Below are 26,225 nucleotides of genomic sequence, written 5' to 3'. Positions count from 1 at the left end.
AGAAGGAAGTAGATAAATTCATTTCTTGCACAACTTAGAATTACCACAAATAAAAAATAGAACAACAGTAGCAGTAGTTAGATTTCACAGTATTTTGAAGAGGATTTGAAAGCACAAGTGTTTGATATGAAAGGCAAGGAAGGAAGGAAATTAATGAACAGCTATTATAAGTCTGAACAGATTTTTTTTCCCCCCCATATTAGGAAAATCATCATAAAGTTTTTTTTAGTTTGAAGTTTCTAGACAGATAGGATGCTTCATAAGGAATAAGGATGAGGGACCAGTCCAGTGAGTTCTTCCTCTGATATTAAAAAAATGAAATTTTGCCTTCTCTACTTAAAATATGCCAGATGGAAGGAAAGAAACTAACCTTATGAGGTTATGTATTACATATGGCAGCTACTGCATTTACTTTAAAGGCAAAATGCAAACTGGAAAAGCAGCTATCTGGTATGCACAGAATAAAGTAGTTACTTCCAAGTAAAGGAAACAGAAGATGAAGCAGAATGGAGAAAGGACTCCCAGTCTAAGGAGAGACCCGAGTTTAATATCAACCAAGGTAGTTTATACGTATCAAGTAAGTTTCCACATAGAAGCTCTACTTTTTCTGCCAAGATGATTCTCCAGGGCTACACTGGATAAAATCATCTCAAACAAAATGAAAAGCTACAAGAAAGAAAGAAACAAGTCCCTTCCACTGTCATTCTCTTTGTGAATTAACTAGATGTTTTAACTCCCCTTCTCTTTCACATCATCTGGCACAAGATCCCCAAACACAATACATCCATCCATTTCACAAAAGAGGAGAAAAAAAGAATATTTCATATCAGATGCTTTGCGTCAAGCCTGCTAAGGCTCATAAATCTTACTGCCCTGGTCATTTCAACCAACGTCTGACCCTTTTGTTAACTCATGATTTATAACTGGAAGTTATTTTCTTTATGCCAGATTTATAAACTTTACTGTGCTTGGTTTGATATAATATCCATTTCGTACATCAAGCTATAAGACAGTAAATTTATTGTCCATGAGGTGTTACCTTGAAAAATTACATCAATGCAAAGTGGTTTCCATTTACAATCAATAGACAATAAATTCATTGGATTTCTTTTTTGGGGGGGAGGGAAGGGGTATGACCATATTTATGAGGTCATGAGTGGCTATATAATGAGTGAAACAGGGAGCAGAGGCAACAGTCTGGAGTTCCGAATTACAGGCGTTGACAAGACGAAATATATTCAACAGAGCAACAATGCATAAGCTGGTATTCTGCTGTCTCATTATCATCAGCTTCTCCTGTCCTCTCTTTTCTCTCCCCGTCATCAACGCCAGCGAGATGTCTTATCAACTCCCAGGTAAGCCCTTTGGATTTAGCAGTCATAAGAGCAAATGGAACATGAAAACCAGAACAGCAGCAGCAGGTATGCTTTTGGAGGGGATCTTTATCTGTGCTGATCAGCTGGATAAAAAGCAGGAATGACTTCAGAACACTGGCCACAAGTAACATCACTGGTGGGCAGCAGTTCTGTAAAACGGGCAGGTTGGGTGCTTTTACGTATTTCTTCCCGCTGCTTTTAAATCAAAGGGGCAATATAATTGAGACTTGCAGCGGACGAGCGCAAGCTGGCAGATGCAGCATCCATCACTGAAGCAACATTAGTAGACATTAGGTAATTTACAGAAACTTGGCTGAATGGCACTTGCTGCACTTTAAAGTGAATTATGCTTAACCGAAGTTGCATTTTAAAGGGGGTAAGCCCACTACAAGGATTAATGCATTCCTACTCACATCAGGTGCAGGCAAACCTGACTTACAGTACAAAAATAGCATTGTATTGAGCATGATTTTGTACTGAGCATACCTTCTGCTTGCACTAATGCAGACTCCACTCCACACAGTGGAAGAATAAATCTTTGCTGTTCTCAAAGTTTGAAGTCATACTGTAAGCCAGAGTAAGACGTTAAGAGTTAAATGGCATGCAGTGCCTACAGGGTTATCATTATCAGACCTGACCTGTGCTGGAAGCATTCCTGAAATGAGCTCTGAAAGAACATGCAAATCTAAAAAGGAACTGTTTCAATAAGCTAGATACAAAAAAGCTCCTGTAATATAATTGCTCTGCAGGTGAAGTGGCTGTTGTTGGTTTATAGGTATTCATCCATCACCTCCAGTTTGCTGTGTATAACTTGGACTCACTAAGCCAGCATCTTCTCAAACATTCCACAAAATAATTTGCCATTTACAAGCAGCCATGACTTAGTATGGACAGCATCTATCTTACCACAGGATGAACAAGCTAACTAACCATTTATCTTCAAACAAGTGTGCTGGATATACCCATTGGGCTAATTAAACCTTCCTTGTATTACCCTTTGTATTTACAAGAGAGTAAGATAGATAAAGACTGTTTGTTTTGTTTGTTTTAAATCTCAAAGCAACATCACCTGTTAACACTGTCCTGAATTGAAAAACAGTATGAGGATATGCATACAAACTTCTCACTACACAGAAAAGGGAATGTAAAATATTCAGTCAATCCTACACTGCAACCCCCACTGTGCTTTATAACTGCCCTGACAAACTAAGCCTGCACATCAAAGATCTACAAATATCTTCATAACAGACAACATAGAAATGTTGGGGGATTGTTTGCAGTGGCTTTTCTTGTATATAGATCACACAAAGGAACTACAGTTTCACACATCTGTACAGGTAAAAGCAACTAAACCTCCACAGAATAATCCAGAAATGCAACTAAGAAAACAACATAACAGTTTTGCAATAGTTCTCTATCAGCATCCATTATTTTGAATAGCTACTGTTAATTAGCAGAGATGTTTACTGTTAGCTGCAGCGTAGAACCATTAAGGGCTCCTGTTTGCAGCCTACCTTGGGGTAAGATAACAGGTTAGTTTCAGAACTACAAATTCTCTATTCACATCCAAATAATTCCATCAGGTATCACCAACCCGTAATTTCAGAAAGACAGTACTGGTACACACTTTGACTGAGAGACAAGAGAAACATACCAAGAAATACAACTGCAAAAATCTCCTTTAAGATTCCCAACATTTATTCCTGTCCTTTTCCCCATTTTATTGGGCTTAATAGTTGGCAAATAGAGTAAGTTAATAAACCTCCAACAGTAAAATTCGTCTTCAGTCATAAAAAAGTGCCAGTGGAGAAACTCATTTGTAAAGGAATTCAGATATAAACCAACCAACAAAAAAACCCAACACAAATCTAGCTACTCCCTTTAACATCCATTAAATGAGGATGGGTGATTTATGATTTTAAGATCCTTTTCAATAGATGGAGCTAACTTACCTGCTTGGAAATCATCTGAAATGGAATGAAACTGGGATTAAAGGTATAAGGCCCTCACCACACAACCATCTCTTATCTTCCTCTTGCAGATGATGAAGATTCAAGGCTAAATCTGGAGCAGCTGGGCAGCTCAGAAAGTACCTCCCTGCCTCAGTTTCTGCAGGAGCTCTTGGGCACACTGGTTGAAGACAATAAAGCAGGTGAGGCTTTACCAAAGCACCTTATATCAGAGTGCCAATAGTTTACACATCCACAAGTCACAGCAGACACAAAAATTCACTATTTATAAACAACAAATCATTTTGCCTCCTCTCTACCAGGTCTTACCTCCAGCAGCTACAATCCAAGGAAAAATATCAAAGAGGTAAGTAAATGATCACTTGCTAAATTAAGACCTCATGTTTTAAACTACATGGGTTTGTTACAAAGACACCACTTAAGATCCACAGATTTAACACAGTAGGCTAACATGTGCCACAATATTCCTGAAGCTCGAATCACTGGGCAGTTAGGTTTGCGGGGAAGAAAGAAAACAATAAAAACCAATTTAGGAAAAAAAAATAATCCGAGCATTTCATGCAAACAAATCTAATGTTCCCCCCCCCCGCAGTAAACCAGCTTTCAAAATGAAGGTCAATATCCAACTTCAGCAGGCCTGCCCTGTATGTCAACCAGCATAAGTCACGCATCCTTTCCCCCCCCACTGCAGCACAGGCCGTGCAATATTATCAGAGCTGCTATCAGCCTGTAGGTAAATTGAGAATATCGTTTCTGTTTGACTGCAGATGTAGACTGTTTTAAGTACATCATCTAAACCTGAGGTGCACCAGCTGGGGATAGTGAAGAGTATACTTTCTCAATGGAAACATTAAGCAGCCACCAATAACCTGTCTGCCTCTGTTTGATTTCAGACTTTCTATGGAAATCACCCACGAATTGCTCTGCTGGGCCGCTTACTGATGAAGGACAGGAAGCAGTACAAGAAACGTGGCAACCTTTCTGAATGCTTCTGGAAATACTGTGTGTAAACAGAACAAACCTCCCCAGACTTCAGCTGCATAATTTATATATATGTCTAAAACCATGTACATAAACTTGCTTGATTTGAAATCAGAATGAAGAAATTTGAAGATAGCTCCTAACTTTAGACTCTACACTACCTGGAAATTAATAAATGGTTGATGTTTTGCAAATATTCTGTGAGCAGAGTAGTATTTTCTTAGTTCAGCACAACCGGATGAAAGTAAAGGTACTAAATGAGAGATATGTAACACAATGAGAACTCAGGCAGGAAAACATGATTCTCATAGGGTCCCATGACACATCCCTTTTCTTTCCCCCCCTCTAAAAGTAGCCTCAACCACGTATAAGTTCAGAAGCAAGAGGAATTTCTCTTTCATTATTTGATCCCTTGATACAATTGGAAGTGCTGGGAAGGAGGGGCTCTGATAAAGCTAGTGAAGGACGGCAGCACAGCTGGTGCCCAGTCCCCTCCTGTCATTCCTGAGGCAGCCCTTATAAGATAAGCACATGTCAGGATCAAGTGTCTATTCCTACAACCTCTGGAAATATCACTCACAAATACAGTTTGAACAAGTCTGTTTCTCAGCAGCATCTTGACCAGCCCCAGCTGCTTAGGAAAACATAATTGCCAGTACATAACAAAAGCTTTACTAATTGTAGCTGAACGTTATCAAGTACAGCAGAATGTAAACAGTAGTGCTGTCAACAACAGGACTTTGAACTCAGAGTGCAAACTGTCAGTGGAGGATGAGAATGAGATGACTTGACAGCAGAATTCCAATACCCAAGGATAGTGAAGAAAAACTATTGAAAAGCTTAAACAAGCCCATTACAGATGTTCATGGTGAAAATGATAAACTGGGTCTCTTCTCATTAGAGTGGTGGGCATGAAAAGGGCTCCCCAGGGCAGGTGCCACAGCACCAAGACTCCTGGCGTTCAAGAAGCATTATGGACAGTGCTCTCAGACACAGGGTATGAGTTTTGAGTGGCCCAGCGAGGAGCCAGAGGTTGTACCTGATCCTTGAGGGTCCCTTCCAACATGAGACATTCTAAGATTCCTTTGTTTCCTGAGCCCTAGCGTACTTTATCTCAGTCCCAGGTACATCCTAATAGTATTCGCAATGAATAAAGCTAAAGACTCAAGAATTGTCTCTAGGCAATATCAGTCTTCATGATACACACCAATAGTTTGAGCTGCAAAGTCCTACTTTGTTCACTTTGTGCTTCGCATAAACCTCACACTAATCAAGGTTCACAAAGCCTTAATTAAACTTTGCCTACGATACATATAACTGAGATCAATGTAGCATATACCTCAAATCTCTACCCATTCTGCTTAAACAAGGCCTACAGGCTCAGTATAACTCGTTCACATCAGATAAGTCATAAGATAGATGAAGCCAGCTGTAACAAAGAAAAATGTCCCTACGAATGCAGAGTAGCTGGATGCACTGCACGGGTACTTCAAGCCTTCTGAACATTTGTCTTCCTCTTACACAGTGCAGCAAGTCAGTGTCTGACTGGAAATTACTCCTTCCCTGCCACCTCATCAGTCAATAAAAACCTGTAGGAAAAGGCTTCAAATTTATCTAAATGAATAACTATTGAAGATGAGGCAGGAAAAGGTGTCCAGCTTATGAAGACTTGAAGAAAAACAACTGTTAAAGCTTATTTCAGAGTGGCAAACAAACTAAATAAGATAATGAAGAAAAATAATAATGAAGCATTGCAAGCATTAATGAGTTATCTCCAGTGTCTGAGACCAGGGAGCCTGTCCAGCTCTTGACAGAGAAGCAGCAAACTCAGCTTCCCCCCAGTGCTGCTGTAACTACAGCTCTCGACAGCTTCCACCTCAGGCTTTCCTCCCTACAGGAGTGTAAGAAGGGCACTCCAGGCAAACTGATCACTTTGGATCGGCAAATTGTTTCACTGCAATTAAGAGCTTTCTTGCTCTAGGAGACACATCTCTGATAACCCATGAACTGTTTCTGTTTTCTCTAGAACACCATTTTCAGCATGGTGAGGCTCAAGTGCTCTCACCGTGTTTATTATTTACACTTCTCTAGCAAACTCAGGAAAGACAGAAGTTTTCAACTGTGCACACCAAAGCTGAGCACTTCACACATCCAGTAATAATCCTTTACATTCAAGGTGTGCGTGCCCTCCTTCCTGGGACGCATTCAGAAACAAAACAGCATATCCTGAAAAACAACGCACAAAAAATACAACAAAGAACCAACAGCAAAAATAGCAATGGAAATCATCTTCACTATACCTACAAAATATTGAATGTTTCAGAAATTACCCAATAATAAAAGCAAACATGCTTCAAAAAGTTCTTGGGATGATGTTTTTTTTGTTTTATTTATAAAAACAGGTGCCCCTTCAGGTCGTATAGTGAAAAATCACAACTGCAAATTAAACCGCAACTGAATAATACTCCAGTGGAATATTCCTATCAATTAATGCAAATATTCATTCAATTGTGATTTAAAATTGATTCAGCTGGAGGATAAACTCCCCAACACATCCATCACATGCTGCAAAAATACACTGAGGTCCCCCTTCTGTTCATACCAATGCCACGACGCATCTGGACAGTGATTAACCTATTTTAAACATAAAACTATTTTTGAACAGGAAAAAAACACAGCCTGCTTAATCCAAACTGCTGAAACCCCCACAGGGGGCAGAACTGTGACATTGCTGTACTTGAATTTATCCCATTTGGTGACTAAAAACTAAAACTTTGAGAAGCTTTAAGCTGTCTCCAGTATTTTAACTCTATCAATCAAAACAAAGTCACACAAAACAGTGTGCACATCTGGCTGCAGTATTTACTCCATCACTCTTTCAGATCAAAACTGTATTTCACTGTGACTACTTCAGGAGCCTATGAAGAGTGAAAAACTGATATAAGCTAAGGTAAAAGCCATCAGTTCCTAAAAACTCACAGAAATGAGGTCCTTCCTAAGAAGCCTGATAAAGCATTTTGTTGCCAGATGTTCCTGTTTCAGTGGGATAAAGAATAGCTTGGAAAACTATTTTTTGTCTTAAATCCAGTTTTGCAGATAAGACTGTTTGTGTTCCTGAGCAAACAATTTAGTGTCATTATCACACAGGGCACTGATTCACCATTTGGTTTCTCTTAAAGAATCTTGCACCTAAGCCTGAGCCAGGATTATGTGCTTTGTATTTAAACTCCAAGGCTCATGCTCCTGCACTGCATGCGATGATGGTGAAGTACAGTGGTCACACCACTGTAAAAACTGTCCAGGATTTCTGCTTCTACGTGCATCTACTGAGCACAGGTTCATGCAGTAGTTAGCACAGGAAGGGTTAACATTCTCCAAGAAGAAACAGTATAATAACAGTTTGTATGTACAGGTGAGAATCTTGACCATTTATAGCAAAGACAGCAATGGACAGAGTGAACAAAGATCCCTGATTACACCCCTATGTTTGGTATGAACTGGGGCTGTGCACCTGTGCAAGTTCTTCCTGCCTCTGCCTCTCTTTATACAAGAGGGTTAAGAACACATTCCCAGACCTATGAATTAAAGGGATTATTCAAGTTATTAGTTTCAGATAATGATAACTTAGTCCTAAGTCTTCTATAAAGCAGATGTCTTAGCATTATAAGTAATCTCACTTTCCTTCTAATTAGAAGTTAAACTCTCCTGAAGGACGTAAATGCCCTTATTTGGAATACTCATTTCACTATGTGAAACAGATTATTTCACTAAGCCTCAAACCATATTAAAGCAGTGAATTTAAGTACAGCTAACCAGAACTGATTCAGTTACATTAATAAGTTAGTTAAGAACCTTCCCTGCTAGGGAAAGAACCTATATAAAAAACATCTTACTACATGTTTCAGAGCAAATGTTTTAGGCAGTCAGGTTATAAAACTGCATTCCATGTTTGGAAAGTGCTAAAAGTAAAAATGTGGGTGAGGTACCACACTTACTGTGTAAGTCAGGGACTTTTCTACAAGTGTATAACTTTCTATATGTAAACATCTATTGAGGATTCTTATTTTAAAAAGCATTTAAACATCAAGCACATGAGATACTGAGAATGTGTTAATCTTTGCCAATTTACCACAGTTAAGAAAGAAAAGCTCAAGATGAAAGACAAAGAAGCGCAGCTTAAGAACAAACAGAAAGCAATACATATAAACAAAATGAGCAGAAATACAGGAAAAAAAAAAAAAAAAACCAGAAACCAACAAACACTGCCTGAGATGAAATAGTCTTGAACACTTAAAATACAGTAAAAATAACATTCCATGAAATAAGCTTTAGTGACAAAGACTTCCACTGAATTGATTAGAAAGATAGGAAAAGCCTACAGATAAATCTAAATTTATTTCAGTTATCTGAAGTCATAGTATTATTTCACTTACTCAACAAGTAGCTCATTAGTAATGAAACTGAAAGCCTTTCACATAGCAGATGAGTTACACCACATAAAAAAACTGAACAACAACATTCAAAAAATACTTGTGATAAGCATAAGGAATAGCTTTGCTCTTTTTCACTTCCGTTTATTGGACTTTTTTGATGGACACAAGCTGGAGAAAGGCATTTTGATGCCTAATAACTTACCCAGTTTTCAGTCACTCTTTAAAAGGCTATGGCATTCTGTAGAACTTAAAGCCTCAAAACATCTTTAGAAACTCTAGTTTAGATCTTTGCAGACTGAATAAACAAAATTGCAGGATGTTCCGATGTAGCTCAGATTCACTGGTACTAATACATCTACCTCAACAGACAACAAACAGGGCTGTACCAATGTAAGCTCATAACAACTGCATCTTTTCAAACTCTTACCTGTTCAGTTAAAAAAAGAAAACAAACAAAAAGAACAGTACAACACCACCACAAAACAAAACAAAAATCTTTATATTTTGCTCATCCCTGAGCAATCAGAAGTTAGAAACAATCCACTCATAACCATTCATTCTTGTCAAGTTTTCCTTCTTGGCATCACAAACAACCTCCCAGTGAAAGATTGTCTTCAAAATCCTACCAGGAGCAAAGGGAGTAACAGAGAAATGTTTGGTTTCACGTATCATTGCCCATGGTGGGAGAAAACAGCTGGAGAGATTTGCTGCTAGCATCTTGCAAAGCCAAAGGAAAAGGGAATGGGAATTACTCCAATCAGTTTTACTGTCACAGGCACGGATGTCTTCAGTGTTCCAAGACTGGAAGCGGTTTTCCCTTGTTTTCCATATTGTCATCAGCCATTGCAGCCTCACAAGTTGCTTCCCTGACGTCACATGTAACACATCCCTTTAGAAAGGAACAAGAACAATCATTTAAATTCTCTGGATATTGCAAAGAATCCATCCTGGTAGCACAATATGCTGCAATCTCTTGAAATTTCTCGTGAATTGAATGAAATCTCTTTAAAAAAGCAGAGACCGTACAGAGATCTTAATTTTCAGTGGTTGGAAGTGCAAGTACGTACATTTAGCTAGTATTCTCAAGCCTTCCAGCATTCACAAGTAACAGCTATCAGTGACCCTCATGCTGTAAAATTCGCATTAGCTGGAAGCAGCACTACCTCTACCTAGCCAAGACATGAATAAGCAGCTGATTCCTTTCACAACTCCTTACTTGAGTGTTGATTTGTAGTGGGACAGTCTGCATCCGGAGCCACGTATGCACTTCCGCAAGCTCCCTCTTTTGCCTATCTGAAAACCAAGGCTGTTGCTGTCGCATGACTATCAGCTTCTCCATATCCTCTTTTAAAACTTCCTCTTTAATTCTGTAAAACAAAACAAAAAAGAAACACAGACACCTGTTAACACAGCTGCACTGAATACAACAAGGCAAGCATTGCTGATAATGACTACAGGATACAGCTGTGTGTAAGGCTGAAGTCAGCCAATGAAAAGTAACTGTGTTTTGCTATATCTTGTTTTAGTTGGGAAGCTTTTTCAACACCAGTCAGACTTTTAGGTTGGCTTATTTATTTTTTTAAAGTGAAGAATCTCACTACAAATTACATAGAAGCAATTGCAAACAACACAAGTATTTTTACCCTTTAATGCAAAGTGCAGGACAAAACCCAATCCGCTTAGCGCTTCAACAAAGAGGTTTCATGTTATCATATCTTAAGTGTTAAAGAAATACAGGCAAAAAGTAGATTAAAAGAAACGCCCAGAGCCTAAAACAGTAAACGAACACAACTTCTGAGATTTCCTGGTCCATACACTGTTTCCAGGGTCTTGTTTTTAACTCTACATTTCTTCCTTGCACAATTCCAAACTGTATGTCAGAAAGCGTTGATGTTTTCTAACCTGTTAGGCATTTGGTACGTCATTAGAACTTGCTCAGGTGTGCGATCCATCGTCACCCAGGCTGACTCATGTTTAGATTTATGAGGTGTCTGTTTTTCTTTTGCTTCTTGATTAATCTCTGTTTTGGAAGTTTCAGAAGAATCATTACTGGCAAAATACTTGCTGCTTTTCCTACTGCCTGCTGAGAATTACCATGAGAAAAAAAAAAATCTGACAATGTCTTGATAATCCAGAAATAGTAAAATTCACCACTGCGTTTGTGCAAGCTATTTCCAATAGGGTGAACACAGGTCCTCTCAGATGACTCCTCTGGTAAGAGATCACCACTTACTGAAAATTCAAAGATAAATCTATTCTATTAAGTTGCTTGAGACCTCCAAGGTTTTACTTACTCTTCTCAAGATTTGTCTCAACTTCTCTGCTTTTGTTCCAAGAAACCCTGCTCTATGCAGACTTACCCTTACTTGAGTAAGATGCAAACCACCCTCTAATACAAAGGAAAAAAAAAACAACTTATGAGCGTAAGTTAGAAGCCTGACTTACAGATTTAAGGAACAATTTCTAGACTCATTTCTGACTATTGTGACTGAACCAAATTCGGCCTCAAACACTGAAAGCTGGTGAAAAATAATGACAATGCAGCCTCTTACTGGGACTTCCCTCTCCCATCACAGTATATTTTTTATGACTTACCAACATGTTAGCAACCCACCTAACATTGGAGTAGCAAGCATCCAGATCTTGACTTCCTTACCTGTGCCACCACCAGAAGTTTCACAGGAGTGAGAGCCTAAAGAACTAGATAAAGCCAATCCACTGCCTGATGCTGCTGAACCTGCGCCTGACTGGGAGTCCTCATGCAGCAACCGGTCAGTAAATTCACATGAAGCACAATGGCTACTAGCACTGTTACCACTATCTTCCCGACTATTGTCCTGGAAACAAAAATCAAAACAAACATCCATGGAAGTCACCCTCAAGCTTGAAAAAGGAAGTTCATGCATTTACTGAACTTGTCATATGTTGACTAAATTCTTGCATCAGTTCAATAGCTTTGGAATTTCTAGCTCTGAAAATGAATGGCTATCTAGAACTCATGATAAAACTCTTCACATGTGAAACCAAAAAGTGTCCAGACTTTCTGATTCATGCTGCAGATCTTTCCCCATGGAGTTTCCTTCAAGATATTGTACTTTCACATTAAGTCAACTTTTTCACTGACAAGAGAGTTTTCTCCACGCTCTGTTAGGTGGCACAGAGCAGCCAAATACATCAAGTGATGCTGCCCTACAGGGAAAGTGAAAGCATTCCCCTGAATCACTGCAGTAAGCTCATATCTTCAGCAACTACAGATACATCAACTCCCCCTCAGGACCCTACCCTGCAGTTTCAGCTGATCCAGCCTTTTCAGCACAATCTGGATTCCCGAGACATTTTTTTCCTTGCCTGCAGAGCTCAGATTCCTGCCTCTGAGTTTACCGCGGAAGCTGGAGAGGCTTTTTCTATGCCCATGTATGGAAACCGACCCACACGGATCCCTGTTCTTCGGTCATTAGCTGCATCCCTGGGAGACAGAGGGAGTAATTAGAAAAGTATCTTCCCTTTGTTTTAACTCTCCACAGAGACTGTGGGACTCGGTGAAAAAGATGCGAATCATGTAGTCCTAACCAAGTTCCACATGCATAAAAGCCCACCCAAAACTGTTGACAATTTAATGGGGAAAAAAATAAGTGTTGCCAAAGCACTGAGCAAGAGCAGCTTGCAGCAGCCTAGACCAGATCTCACATCTCTGGCATTTACTGAGCACCAACTCTGCACTGCTACAAGTTCCCATGGGCTCAAACATAGTTTCTCTGCCTCCTGTGCTATTTGTGCCCTGCAGTCTACAGAGCATAGATATTAGTAAGTGGTAAGAGAAGCTAATTCTCTTCTGGAGAATCTGGTGACTGAACATTGTTTAAGTCAGTTTCTCTTTGACACTAAAAATCTTTGTTACTTACACATTTAGCTTCTGCACATGCTTTAACATCAGTATTAACTGAAGGCTCCACAGATTCTGGCAGCTCTTCTTGAAGCAAATTCAGTTGAAGTGGGGAGCTGCTCCGTGAGCTACTCAGCTGCAAGGCCCAGCCATGCTGTCCCTCCAGCTGTTCCTCAGTGGATGCGGCAGAAGAGGCTGGACAGGACTGATCCACAGAGATTGGGGCTATTGGTGATGGAGCTGAAGGAGGAGGGGCAGGAGGTAGAGTAGTGCATGGATATGAAGAAGGGAGATAAACATTCTGAGGGCTAGGAAGAAAGGCATATTGAGGCACTTGAGTATATATGGGGAAATTGGGAAAAAATACAGCCATAAACATCCCTATGTTTGGGGGAGAAAGCGCTGGAAATGATGGTGCTCCACAGCACAGCTGTGACAATGATGTGGGCTCAGGTTTTGTTGAGTAAATAGCAAGTTCCTCTCTTATAGAAGAGGCTGGAAAACTAGACAGTGCATCTGAACAGACAGGAAATCCCACAGGAGGAAAGAAATTCGTACTGGAGGACTTTAAGCAGGACATTTCTGAGGGAGAATGTGACTGTTTCTGAATTCTTCTCTTCTCACACGGAAGACTATTTCTATTTTTACTACAAGATCGTCTATCTGAGGACTGTCTCTGAGGTTTCCGGTGCTTAAATTTTCCTTTTTTGCCATTTTTACAGCTGGTTGGAGTCACCTCTTTAGAAGGAGAATTTCCTAAGGAGGAAGAAAAAAGAAACACTCATTGAAATGACAGACCTAGGAAGAAAAACCAACCAAACAAAAAAAAAAAAACAGAAGATAAAGAAGAAAAAAATAAGAAAAAAACATCCAGATCATTGAGTGTAGCTTATTCACAGAGCTGTCTTTCTTCCGGATAATTCTGCACAATTCTTCCACATACTACAGTGCTGGACTTGCAAACATACCCACAGTGTTTTCCCTTCCTACTATCTTTTTTTTTTTTTAATTTTGGATTATCTCAATCAGATATTTCATATTCTTTCAAAAGAAGGCTATAAGCTATTTCAGACTTAGCAGGTTTGCTGCAGTATTTGGGAGCTTTGCAAAAAGTTTAAAATAGCAACAACCAAAATGCAGATGATCTTCAGCATGGGCAATGACATTGCCAGGCCTTGACAATTCAGAACTACTCTGTTTTCAGCCATAGTAAGATCTTCAATAAATCACACAAAGGAGAACAAGTCTTCATTGCAAAGCTTGTCTTTAAAATAAGCCCAATAAATTTCTATTTCTCAAAGTTGCTGCCTACCTTGGTCATAGGAATGCTCATTGTTATTTCTGCTATCCCAGTGAAGGTAAGTCCTAAATGGAGAGAGCAAGATCCTCCTGCGGAACCTGTCAACGTAGTTTTGCTCTTCCTTTTGAGTGTGGACTGACAAAGCCTCTTTTGTTAACCCAACTGGCTTTAACTCCTCAGCCACTGTAACAGGATTCTGAGCATTCAGAGGAGGCAGCTGGATGTGTTTGTTTCCAACAAGAGTATTCTCCATTGTAGTCACTTCTTTGTAGAGGAAAGAAAATAAATCACTCTTTGCTCTGGCCTTCTGGTGTCAACACCCACAATATGCAGAGCGTTAGATAAAATAAACATCTGAGCTACTGAGCAGACAGGCACTGCAGGGTACCATTTACACTCAAATAGAGTTACATTAATACAAATTGAGCAAATTAGTTCTTTCTTCATCTCTCTTACAATTGCAGTGAAATACTTATTTTTGTGTTTCTGCATTAAGTAATATCAGCCCACTAGTCATGCTTATTTTCATCATCAGTTGCCATGCAAAGGCTCACTGTTGCATTTGAGAAGTATATAATGAAGTTACAGTGCAAAGGAAAACAGGACACTCTTAAACCTAGGTTTTATAAAAACACTGTAAACATTGTCAGACTCAAGTTTTCTTCAGTGTCTGCAGAAGTGCCTCAACTGTATTTCAGAGCTCATATTCATCAGAACATATCTTAATTAGACAAAAGTTTCCTACTGCATACTTCAGTCAGAAAATATTGTTCAATCTAAAAATCATTGAGTCCAAGAATGAATAGTACCTGATTCAGGGTGTGGGACGTGCACGATAGTGCTGCTGTAACTGCACTGGCTAGTGGCAGATACCACACTCAGAGACTTGTTGGACAGGCTCAGGTCTGGCAGAGGAGCTCCCACAATGCCTTTATTTGTCTGCTTTTTCAGCATCTCTTCCTGATCAGCAAATACTGGAGTTTGGGAATTAATTGATGATATAACAGCAGCATCTATTGGTAAATTAAAAGATTCCTACTTTGAATTTCTTTCCAAGCACTTCAATTGCTCCTAAGCCATCAAATCTGATTGGTTCAGAAGCAATCATTCAACCATGCAAACTGTTGAATAAAATAGATATACACACACAAACGTAACATTCATATATCAGTACAATGTCAAAGTACACTAAATGTGGCATAAAACCAGTGAGCTACAGAAGGCTTATTTAGCAACAGCAAGTACTTGCTGATGGATTTAAATTCAAAGACTTACTACTGTAACTTCTGCTTAACTGCATGATCTAGGCAAGGGAAGTAGGTATTTACTGCCTGTCACCAAAACGTCCACGCTGCTTGTGTGGTAGTAATTTAAAAAATGAAAAAAAACCTTGAAACATACAACAGTAGCATATGAGGAAAAAAAACCAAACAAAACCAGTGTTTCTATTACAATAGTCAGCATCCTTTACATTACCTCCCAATGCCCTGATCTCCTGCAGTCTTTGCTGGTTTTTCTTGTCACCATCTGAAGATGACGATGATGTGTTTGTAGAAGATTTAGATTTCCTTTTCAATAGTGGAACACTGCAGCTCTCTAGATATCTGAAACATAAGCACATCACAGGAAGCTCTTTCCACTTAAAAAGAAAGTGACATTATCCACTGAAGTAGAAGCTTTTCAAAGTGTTACAGCCATTGATACAATACCCAAGAGCAAAATCATAGCTTTGCTGTAGTGCCTTCCTACAAAAGCAAAGTACAAAACTGAGATACCACACAAATGTATATGCATCATTGCAGTGACCAAAAACTTCTGTTCGTCTAATAAAGGAAGCAAATACTGACTTCATTTTTTATTACAGTGATTTCCTTTACATGACTGCAGTAAATAAAGACTTTCAGTCAAGTCTTGTACTATCAAGGATGTTTCAACCTAATTGTTGCTAATATAGTAGTACACTGGTTGGCAATACAGTTTGTGTGTAAGTATATACAGGAGCTGAATTGGAAAATAATTAAATTTTTACTTACCACAATAGTTTTTCATGTTCTGTCTTCCTTGAGAAAGGTGATAAAGATATGACTCACATATTTAATGCAGATACATTCCAAATGAGAATTTTATCCCAACCCAAAATCCAGTCAATGCAAATTGCATACATAATTACCTTACGCTAACTGGATTTTAAGTATTATTCACTGTAACTGCTTTGTTGTTTCCTACCTGATGATACTATCAACACAATTAATCTGCTGATAGGAAGGAACGTGTGGAGTCTTCTTTGAATCATCATAAAGTGCATTGCCCAGTTCTTCTGTGCTATCGCTTCTCAAGGTCGGGAGAAAACAAGAAGCACTGTGCCTCTTCCCTAGAAAAGGAGAAATTCTCAAAGACATCTAAGCAATCCCTCCACTGAGATACCTTCAGAGGAACATATGGCCTATCACTGCACAGCTCTCATTACTAAGTTATTCTGCATTTTCATCTCAAAATAGCCCCACCAAAATACTTTCCACATTTAAGCCATGTTAACATGTTAACTTAAGTACTTCAGCAGGCTGCCAAATTCATGGCTCCAGACCTACAAGAGTTTCCATCAACTTAAGGATCACAATTCCATTACTTTACCTTCTAGCACTTCTGAACCCATAGGCTGTTCATTTCCATCCTGTGGCTTGCTCCTTGATGCAATATACAGCTGCTGTCCCAGATTCTTTATCCGGTTGACATCTGCACACACCTGCTGCAAAGTCACCTTGAGATATGTGAAAATGCGAGGTCAGATTAAAAGGAATAGAAGTGGACACAGGAGGCTATTAAGATGGGGTTGGGTTCTTGTATTCTCCTGGCTGAAAGGGAGTAGACTGTCAGCCTAAGTCTAGTATCTACTGGCATTTGTAAATCGTGGCTAATTTAACTGTGATAAACTTCAAACAGCTTCATCATTTAAGTGTTTTTATATTGATGCAAGTTCAGAGCAAGCATTTGCTGATTATTTACCCAGCAGTCTCAAAAAGAAATTAAGTAACAGCACTTCTCTTTTAGGACAGGATTGTTTCCACTCCTACAGTAGTTAATAACACCACTCTAATGTCCTCTTGAGGAAAAAAAAAAAAGGGAAAATCCAAACCAAATAGAGCCCCCCACTTATCTTGTGCACCAACACTCTTCCTAGTTGCACGGCTTTCTCACTTTTTTCCCTTCGAGTCCCCCAGTTCTTTGAGAAGGCCAAACTTTAAGCAAGCCTTTAATTTACTTCAGTATACTGCAGCAGCTATCTGCTCTTTTTGATGAGCAAAATTAAGATCAAACCCAAAAACCAGCGTTCTATAATTGACGCATTTAAGTACACTTAGCTTGAACACAGCCACATGCCTCCATTGGAGAAAATTCTTATGTACATACATACACATAATGACTCTTCATTTCTCAAAGTGTGATTTTATTACTGCAAGGTATTGATATATCTGAAAACTTACTGGTTCTTGTGTTTCCTCTGCACAATTTCCATTGGAGTCGCTTGAAGATGCTACACTGATATAGTGCTCATAAGAACCACTGCTACCAAGGCTACCATAACCACTGGAAACGTTGCTATGAACTGGCTGTATTGGGGAAAGGAGTGGAAGGAAAAAAATAAGCAAAGAGAAGGGAAAAATGTTCTGTGTTGCAAACTTTCTAGTAAGCAACAACAACAAAAAAATTTAAGTGAAGAGTCAGTACTGTTTTGAGTTCTATCACTTTCTTGTGGAAAAAAATTCTACCATCCTCAAAGCCATTCCAGGATGAAGATTTACCTTTCAACACAAACATCTGCAAAACACATCAAAACAGTCTTCTAATCAGATGGGCTATATAGAGCCTTAGTTTTAAATCTGCCACACAAGCCTGTCTCCAATTAAAATGTTCTTTCAAAGGAGCACACGCAAAAAAGTTTGCTAAACAGACCCCAGATTCTTCAGCCTCTTATTCAGAAGGCAAAACAGTGTTTTGAGATTTTCATCTTCTTTACCTGCAAAAGCAGCTTGTAGATTTGTCCTTGCAATTCTTTTATCTCTTTCTCAACATTGCAAGTTTCTTGACGTCTTGTAGCAAAGACATCTTCATTCAGAGGGCTTCTAGAGAGTCAACAGAATACCATAATTAATTCTAAACTGATAAAGAAAAAATAACCATAAGCAGAGTTAGGAGAGATTACTATTATTAACCTGTATTTTATGTTGACTTTCCCTGAATCAACAGAAAAGGATATCATCTGTTCCACCAACAGCTAACGCTAGAGTAGTGAGGCTGTGATAAGAAAGCAGTGCTTAATGCAAGGCTTCAGGATTTCAGAAAGCCAATACATCAGGCACAGTGATGTGAACAAAGGCTGACAAGCATCCACCCGTTTGCCTCCTTCACTTCACACTCCAAAAAGTCTTACAAAAAAAAAAGTTAAATTTGAGAACTCAGAGGTCATTGCCAGAAAAGCTGTTTCCTATGAAAGGAACCAGGTAGGAGGAAGCATCAGACTGTCATATCTCCAAATACCTTGAAAATCAGGGAGAGGCATCTGAAAAACATTAACTGAAACATTCAATACTAATTTGATTCTTATATGAAATTAATCAGGTGCAGAATCTAAAGATTTACCAAGCAAACAATTCCAAAGAAAAACAACACTAATCTATAGATTAGTGTTTTATTTCTCTGTTAAGCAAATCAAAACCAAACATCAATTACTTGCTAAAGCGGTCTACCTTTTAGATAAAAGTAAAAGCTAAAAAGAAACTTAAAATTGGTGTTCTGATTAAGGCATTTTCATTGTCACAGTATTTGGACATCAAGCACGTGCACACACATAGCTTAGAAAAGTAGGTTTTCCCTTATATTTCAGAGTATTTAGAATGAGAAGTAGTAAATTAAAAAACCTAGTTTCAACAGTTCACTTCCACAATTGACTTACGTTCGGACTTTGTGTCGGCCAATGATGAATGCTACTTTCCTGCTCCACGGATTCACAAAACTGGACCAGCTGGTATCCAGGATGACATAATCCCCATTTTGAGTGCAAAACCTAATGGGTAAGTACTCAAAAGGAGGCTGGCCAGCAAATTTCAGGACTGAACAAAAACAATCAAGAAACAAGGGTTAGTTTACATTACGGCACAGCAGTGACAGCACAAACACAAGTGACTGGGGTACGGTCTTGACATCTACTGCTCACTTTATTTCTGTCTAGACTGGAAACTAGTCACATAGCAAGCAAGAGAGTAATGAAGAATGTTAGGTCTAAATTCTTTTTATGACTACTGTACTCACTTTTACGGTGAATAGTAATCATTAAAGGACGATCTTCTGGATGCAAATACATCAGTATGGATGTTCCAATCAAATCCTGAGGTAAGTAACCCAACAAAGGCACTGCTCTGAAACACAAACACACTATCATTGCTTGCAATTCAGTCTTGAGTATTTACATTCTTTAACCTTTGCTTGCCAGCGAAGTCCCCACAGATGATCTACAATGACCTGAAGTACAGCTACAGAACGTTTTTCCAACCCATTTATTAATCCCCAAGTATGACATAAATATGCAAATATTTCTGTTCCCAGAGAGGTAAACTGGAAGTTCTGTTGAGCTTCCACACATGGTTGGGGACAAGGGGGAAAGAAAAATGGAAAACAAGAAAACATGGAGGTTCCAGACAAAACTATCAGTAAGAAATCTGATATAGATGCTGTGAAGTGCATTGTAAAAACATCCCTGAGGCTCTGCAGGAGATAACTTCAGCCTGATCAAGTTTATAATAGGCAGCTCACTAAACCTGCAACCTGCACTGTGATTCCTCAAACATTTGCACAATGTGGTTTTTCACTGTCTGTATTACCAAAGGTCCCCACTGCCCTAAGGGCAACTGACTGAAGTTATGTTTAATTTCACTTTTTTAGTCAAAGCTGATTATGTTCTTGAAGTTCCAGATGTTTTTCAATGAGCCCTAACAAATAATTACTGAAAATTAACACAAAATTTTGTTTTATTAACTATTGCCAATTGCACAGTTAAATACTACTGTTTACAGCTGCATTACCAGTGGATTTTTTGCCACCTCTCCACACACACCTCACAATCCTTAAGATCCAAATCTCACCTGTCATCTATTTCAAGAAAAACACATCCTGGAGTGTGAGTAGTGGTGAAGATTCTTTTATCCATAGGAATTCGAGGAGCTAATTGAGAAAGAAGTATTTACTGAAACACAAAATATGCATTGAAACAGGAAATCTAACTTCTTCACAGCCCACGATTGTGAGTTACAGACTTCTGAACTTTTTAACCGTTCACTTACTTCTGATCAGTAACTCAAAGAGACATTAGAAAAATTATAGGTGATACAAACTTCTCCCAACTGTAAATGTAGTGAGGTCAAAGGTCTCAGGACCTAGCAAAGAAGAAACGTACATTCTGGATAGGCATGTGTGCACACACACATACACACTGGAGTTACACCTGTGAGACTTGCCAAGTGCAAATGCCAATCAAAGTAAGCTGACATTCATACATTATGTTTCCCTATTGGCTTGTTTTTCACTGGATTATTCTGACTTGCCTTCATATCCAGAGTGAATTTTCTCAGCCAAAGCTAAGCAGCAGGACTCTGCATCCACATGGACAGAGGTGCAGACATGGACCAAGTATGGGGTGATTCGAAATGGGTACCAGTGCATTTCTTGTTCTTGATCTTTACCACCTCTGAGGAAAAGTAAAAGGAATTAACTCGTTGGTGTCAAGACCCAAGTACTTCACACCAATACTGAGAGCCTTACACAAATAAATCACGCAGAACCATGTGAGAACAAATCCCTCAAGGCTCTGTGCACAACACCCTGCAATCACAGGCCAACGCGTTCAGCAATACTGATCTTGCTTCCCCTAAAACTCGTACACACTTTGTCTCCAGCACATGCACTGAAAAGCTGTTCCCAAAAGCCCTTACTCTAATAGTTAACAAACCATCTTCTAATTCTCAGTCCAAATGTATTCATGAGAACCAACCATTTGTTCTTGTGCAAGTTAAATACATGTATTTTTTCTTCTATTTGTTCTTTATTCTTACTATTTTCAGGCAAAAACATGTATCTCAGTTTTAATTCCAGCAACCTAATTAAGCAGGATTTCTCCAACCTCAGCTGAGAAATTGTTGCTCTCTGACTGAAGAAAACAGAATGTGGATATAACAGAAAGAGTTTAACTAACACAAATAATTTTCATATTTAGTCCTTGTGTATGCTAATAAACAGATACTTTTACTTATGAAGCTCACAAAGTTGAATGTTTGTGTTAAATGAAGGAAGGAAAGATGCATGAAAACATGAAAAAAAGTTAAACATTTCACAATAGTTACATACCTTACAAAATTCCCCAAATTGAAACTGAAATTTACCCTGCTAAACTTATTCCAAGCATTAAACTGAAAAGATTTGAAGGGTTATTTGAGACTCAAGTTTTTGAGAAGTGTGACCATATTGTGATCTGCTGACAGATGGAATAAGTATTTTATTTGCTCAGAAACAAACAGTTCTTAATTAAATCAAGAGACTACCTCGTTCTGGAGAAGAATTGCATCAAATATTACAGGCCAGCCTCTATTTTTTGGTTCTTCCAGCACTAAGATTAGCCTGGCACAAAGCAACAGATTCCACCCCACAGTGACAGAAAGTAGCATCGCCTGACTCACATCTCGTATTGGAACTGATGTGACTGAGTTTCCATTACTACCTCTGTCACAAACTCCCAAGCAATCTTAAACAAGACACCCTTAGCCTCCACCCCCAAACTGGAGAAGTGGGACTTCCTCCCACAAAATCATTCTTCTCCTACACAACAGTACTAAAGGAAGCTGATAGGCCTAGAAGAAACATAGATGAGCAGTTTCTTCCTCTACCCAAGTTTAATGATCACTATGAAAAAGATACTCAAAACATCGTGCTGGATGCTGATATTAAACACAGTGAGCCATTCTCGTAATGGAGTTTACACTGGTTGTTGTGACAACAAACCACCACCTGGGCCCCATACTATTCCCTGTGCCCAGCCTTCATGAATATAGAACTATAATGATATACTTGCCTGATCCTGCAGAAAAAGGATTTCACCTGGGCATAGTCATACAGAGAGGCTAATAAGAAGAACACACATTGAAGGTATCAGTTTATATCCTAAAACAGGTCGCACTTATCAGAACTTTCAAGCTCTTTATTCCCCAGGCTTTCTGAGCAAGAGCAAACTCCCACAGCCTTCTCTGTAACAGCTATTAATCAGGTTGGCCAACAGTTTGTTCTTATCTCAAATATTTCTCTTTCTTCTACAGCCCAGTCTGAGGAATGGCTGACCTGGAGCTAAATTCAGAAAAAACTTCAGACTTCTAAGAACTGATGCCAGAACAGTCTATCAGCTAAGCAGACAGAGCTTTGGCTACTCAAATCACTCACAACTAACGTGAGGCTCAAAAACGACCATTCAATCACATTCAGCACTGAACAAACAAAGCCCAATAAAACCTGGGTTCAATGAGCTACTCTTACAGCAGGTGGCAAGTGAATCTGTAACACTATAACGTGATAGAAAGTAGAGCAATAATAACAGAGTAGCAAAGTCTCCGGCTGCAGCAAATGGGGACAAGCCCAAATGCAACAGGCATAGACACAGAAACAAAGGGAAAAAACTGCTTACCTCTGAAAAGCCTCAAGTACACAGAGATCTCCAGAAACATCCTCTCACCTCCACTGCCAACCCTTAAATGAAGGCTGGGAAGGGAGGATCCTGGCTCTAGCCCTTCCATCACTCAATACATAGCATGCACCTGAGCTCCCCTGGGCTTTCCCTGCCTTCCCACCAGGTGCTCCATCACTGCTTCAGGCCATGACTTAGCATTTCTGCTACAGGACCATAATAACAGAGCACCTAATCAATTCTAAGCTGTAGATTAAGCCATTCTAAATGGATAATTAGACCTTCTGTTTCTCTTCTGGAAAAGCAGCAGCATTTGGAAAGAGTAAAATAACAGTTGCCTTTTACTTGTAGGCCCTTTATCTGCTTATGAGTGAAAGGCATCTGCATTTTACTTACTCCTGGTAGGTTAGGAGTAATTGCAAAGCTACTCAGCTTTTCTAAGCGGATGAAGTATGGCCTGAGTATATTGCTAGTGTAAGTATTTAGAGCAAACAAGCATTCTATCCTCATTCTGTGAAGACAGAAAGACAGATAAAGCATTGAAGAGGATCATGATGTCCTACCTGTTTGACTTTCTGTGTACCAAAGTGGCAAGTGAGACTGATCAGTGTGTGCGTAGAACACACCTGCATCCTGAGGGGCAAGAAGCTCTACAAACCGCGAGGATTCCAAGACTTTCTTCTTATGGTTTAGAATGGATGCTGCCTGCTCTGAGATATGCAATATGCGCCCAGAAAGCAGGGAAAACACAGCCACAAAGGTGTCCTGGAAAACAAACCTTATTAAAAGCAGTTCTCCTCCAACACATGGGAGCAGTATTGAAAGGATGAAAAAAAAAAAAAAAAGTCAAACTTCCCCCACCCTCCTCCCACAAGAACCACTACAGGATACACAAACGAACACACACCATAAAGGCAGAGGTACAGAAGTGAGTTCTAAAGCCAGCATCCAAACAAAATTGCATGTGAGCTACTACAGCCTGCCATAGTGTCATAGCTTACTCATTACTTACACATGCTAATAAGACTGCAATATCAAAACCGAAACAGATTCCACAGACGCTTGCCATTTTCCAGAATGACTGCTTATCTGCCCACAGATTTCCCCCCACATTTCACAGTATTTGCCACAGTTCCACGTACAAAAATCTGAGAACTTTCTGATAGAGTATGTGATAGTACTGAAACTCAGCACTCTTCTTTGAAATAGAGCCAGAGACCACAGCATGTACTGCAAATTAATTAATCAATTGAAAAATAATCCACAAACATAAGCAGAAACCAGAGACCTTCACAACTATGGATTTGACCAGCTATGAAAACATTCTGCTATACCATCTGAGGAGATTATTATGTTGCATGTGAATTCAAAAATTCTCACAGATCATGGTTGTGTCTGGGAAAAAAATGAAAACAGAAAACAGAAGTATTTCTTCACTTACAGCTGTTGGGTATGCCAAATCAGCACAGATAACCAGTGGCACTGATCTACCATTACTAACAAAAACCTGTTTGGCTTCTAAAGGCTTTCTGATTTTACACTTCTGTTTCCCTAAAAGATATCAAGGTGATAAAATAGAGACTGAAACAGAAAGTGATGAACTCCTCTCAATGCGTCTGAATTCCTTACGTTGTTTTTTGGAGTGTGTTCTGATGCAATTGTCACCAACTCTTCTATGCTGTATGTCACTACATCCGTCTGGAACACTCTTCGGTCACCAAGAGCCTGGAAAAACTCATTGTTTGCTAATTGAAGAAACAAGAAACGCAAAACAAACAGAAGGAAGTCAGTAAGAAGACAATTTTAAAAGTATTTCTTACAGCCCTCCTAATTTTGTCATCGTTTTGGTGAAGCCCAAGTTGAGATGAAGAATGTCTGGAGTAACAAAGGAAAAAAAAAAAAAAAGGAGTATTGATTACACCACTGGAGTGACCTATGTTGCAGAAGAGAAGCACAAGGAAGCAGAGAGGACAGCAAAAGAGTGACGAGCTACTTAGCTCTGCTGCAAAACACAGTTGAACTATCCAATACATTTTCCAAGCTACAGAAATGCTGTTTTCTCAACATGCACGACAAGTTATTAGCAGGCACCTATCTGTGCCTGGATGTGGAATGGGATCAAAGCAGTAAGTGGGCATTCTGACTTTGGAGCCAAAAAACCTACAGCAGTTCAAAAAGTTAATTGTTGACAGGACAGATGAAGTGTTTTCATTTGTTTTAATCTATCCGTTGTCAGACACACCCATTCAAATCAAGCTGCTGCATAGCTCATGTGCTTCCAGGCGTTTTCCATGCTTACCTCGCACCTGCTGTACACACCGTAAAGCATAATTGAGAGCACTGATGGTGCTGGGCTTGCTGGAACTCCTTTTCTCTTCAGGCAAACACTTCTTGATTTCTTGGATCATCACCATCAGATCTTTGTGAGACTGACTCCAATCCAGCTGATCACTGATCAAAACAGAGGTTGAACTCTGCTGGGGACTTCTGCTATAGGAGATTCCCCCCCCAGAAACTATTCCCATCTTACGGCCTGATCCACAGGACAGGAGGAAAAGCCCTAACCTCATCCGCTCTATTTCACGTCGCACCTTTCTGTTTTCTCTGCGTTTTAACCTTTCTTTCCCCTCCCTCCGTGCCAACCCGGCACATTTTGGCTGGCAGAGGCACCGTAACCCAGCCGCGAGAGATACTGACGGACTGAAAGCTCCAGATGTACTGAACATCGCCGGCATCGATACCAGCAACGGACGCCCGCTCCCCCGCGCCTCAGAGTCCCGCAGCTCCCAGCGATCCCGGCACGCCCAACGCCGGCGCTCAGCGCCTCGCCTCCCGCTCGGGGCCGCCAGTAGCAGGGGCGAAAGCAGCGCCGCCGCTCACAGCCGCCCCTCGTCCCCCCGCGGCCCCGTTAACTCACCCGAGGCGTCGCGGCCGTGCGCTACACCGCACCGCAAACGCAGCACCGCGGGTCCCTGCGGCTCATCCCGTTCCTCGCTCCGCCGACCCGCCCGGCCGCCCCCGCCAACCGCGATTCGGGCGACGCTCCCGGAGCCCCGCACGCACCGCGCGCCCTCCGCATCAGCGCGCGTTACCCGAAGCCTCCGCCCGGCGCGCGGCCGCCGCACTCCGTCCCGGCGCGCCGATCCCCGCCGGCGCCGCTTCCCGCGCTCAGCCCCGCGCCGCTGCCGTCCATCTCGGCTCGGGGACGCGGACGGCGCCCCCCGCCCGTTACGTAACGGCCCCGCACGCGGCCGCACCGCTCCCACACACGGCGGCAACGTGCGGCGCCGCCCGCCCCGCGCCCCCCCCCCACACAGCCGGGAGGCGGGAACGGGTGCGGAGCCGCTTTATTGGAGAGCGCGCGCGCGCGGCGGAGGCGGCGCCCCGCCCCTCACGCGCCGCCGCACGCGGCCCCCGTGCGCGCGCCAACCACAGCGCCACGTGCGGCGCCGCGCGGCCCGCCCCGAGAGCGGGGCAAAGCCGGTGACGGAGCCGGGAGCGGCCGCTGAGGGCGGCGAGGGCCGGGGCGGCTCGGCTGAGGCACTTCAACGGGGCGGGGGTGC

General features: G+C 40.7%; 2 protein-coding genes across 13 annotated transcripts; one reads left to right on the top strand and one right to left on the bottom strand.

The window, feature by feature from the left end:
* Positions 1-208: 208 nt before the first annotated feature.
* UTS2 (urotensin 2) lies at positions 209-4,716 on the top strand. Its single transcript, XM_031613435.2, has 4 exons — positions 209-1,355; positions 3,418-3,528; positions 3,649-3,692; positions 4,240-4,716. The coding sequence occupies exons 1-4, from the start codon at positions 1,253-1,255 to the stop codon at positions 4,354-4,356; spliced, it is 375 nt and encodes a 124-aa protein (XP_031469295.1). The 5' UTR covers positions 209-1,252; the 3' UTR covers positions 4,357-4,716.
* Positions 4,717-6,676: 1,960 nt separating this feature from the next.
* Positions 6,677-25,960, bottom strand: PER3 (period circadian regulator 3). 12 transcript variants are annotated; one of them, XM_031613281.2, is made up of 21 exons: positions 25,755-25,960; positions 24,962-25,113; positions 24,292-24,407; positions 23,226-23,427; positions 22,060-22,108; positions 20,540-20,682; positions 20,081-20,159; positions 19,251-19,357; positions 18,895-19,051; positions 17,959-18,064; positions 17,426-17,551; positions 16,575-16,701; positions 16,170-16,314; positions 15,420-15,547; positions 14,753-14,956; positions 13,956-14,207; positions 12,663-13,399; positions 11,417-11,597; positions 10,663-10,843; positions 9,977-10,127; positions 6,677-9,649 (listed from the first exon to the last, which is right to left on the bottom strand). In XM_031613281.2, the coding sequence occupies exons 1-21, from the start codon at positions 25,853-25,855 to the stop codon at positions 9,548-9,550; spliced, it is 3,546 nt and encodes a 1,181-aa protein (XP_031469141.2). In that variant the 5' UTR covers positions 25,856-25,960; the 3' UTR covers positions 6,677-9,547. The 12 variants fall into 12 exon arrangements, 10 of the variants coding, with proteins under 10 accessions (XP_031469141.2, XP_031469142.2, XP_031469136.2 ...); XM_031613282.2 differs by lacking the exon at positions 25,755-25,960 and adding an exon at positions 25,580-25,754; XM_031613276.2 differs by lacking the exon at positions 25,755-25,960 and having other exon boundaries at positions 24,962-25,754.
* Positions 25,961-26,225: the final 265 nt, after the last annotated feature.

Source organism: Phasianus colchicus, chromosome 22 (genome assembly GCF_987193195.1).
Source record: "Phasianus colchicus chromosome 22, bPhaCol1.hap1.1, whole genome shotgun sequence".
In the NCBI taxonomy this organism is placed as follows: Eukaryota; Metazoa; Chordata; class Aves; order Galliformes; family Phasianidae; genus Phasianus; species Phasianus colchicus.
This window is presented reverse-complemented; position numbering and strand designations above follow the sequence as displayed.

Coding starts and splice junctions, on each gene's coding strand:
- PER3 (XM_031613276.2), bottom strand. CDS start 25,397: ATGCCGGCGATGTTCAGTACATCTGGAGCTTTCAGTCCGTCAGTATCT. Junction 23,428..24,291: donor AACACACTCCAAAAAACAAC/GTAAGGAATTCA, acceptor TTTGTTTTCCAG/GACACCTTTGTGGCTGTGTT. Junction 19,358..20,080: donor TTTCTTGAAATAGATGACAG/GTGAGATTTGGA, acceptor TTTGTGTTTCAG/AGCAGTGCCTTTGTTGGGTT.
- UTS2 (XM_031613435.2), top strand. CDS start 1,253: ATGCATAAGCTGGTATTCTGCTGTCTCATTATCATCAGCTTCTCCTGT. Junction 1,356..3,417: donor GATGTCTTATCAACTCCCAG/GTAAGCCCTTTG, acceptor TTCCTCTTGCAG/ATGATGAAGATTCAAGGCTA. Junction 3,529..3,648: donor GGTTGAAGACAATAAAGCAG/GTGAGGCTTTAC, acceptor CCTCTCTACCAG/GTCTTACCTCCAGCAGCTAC.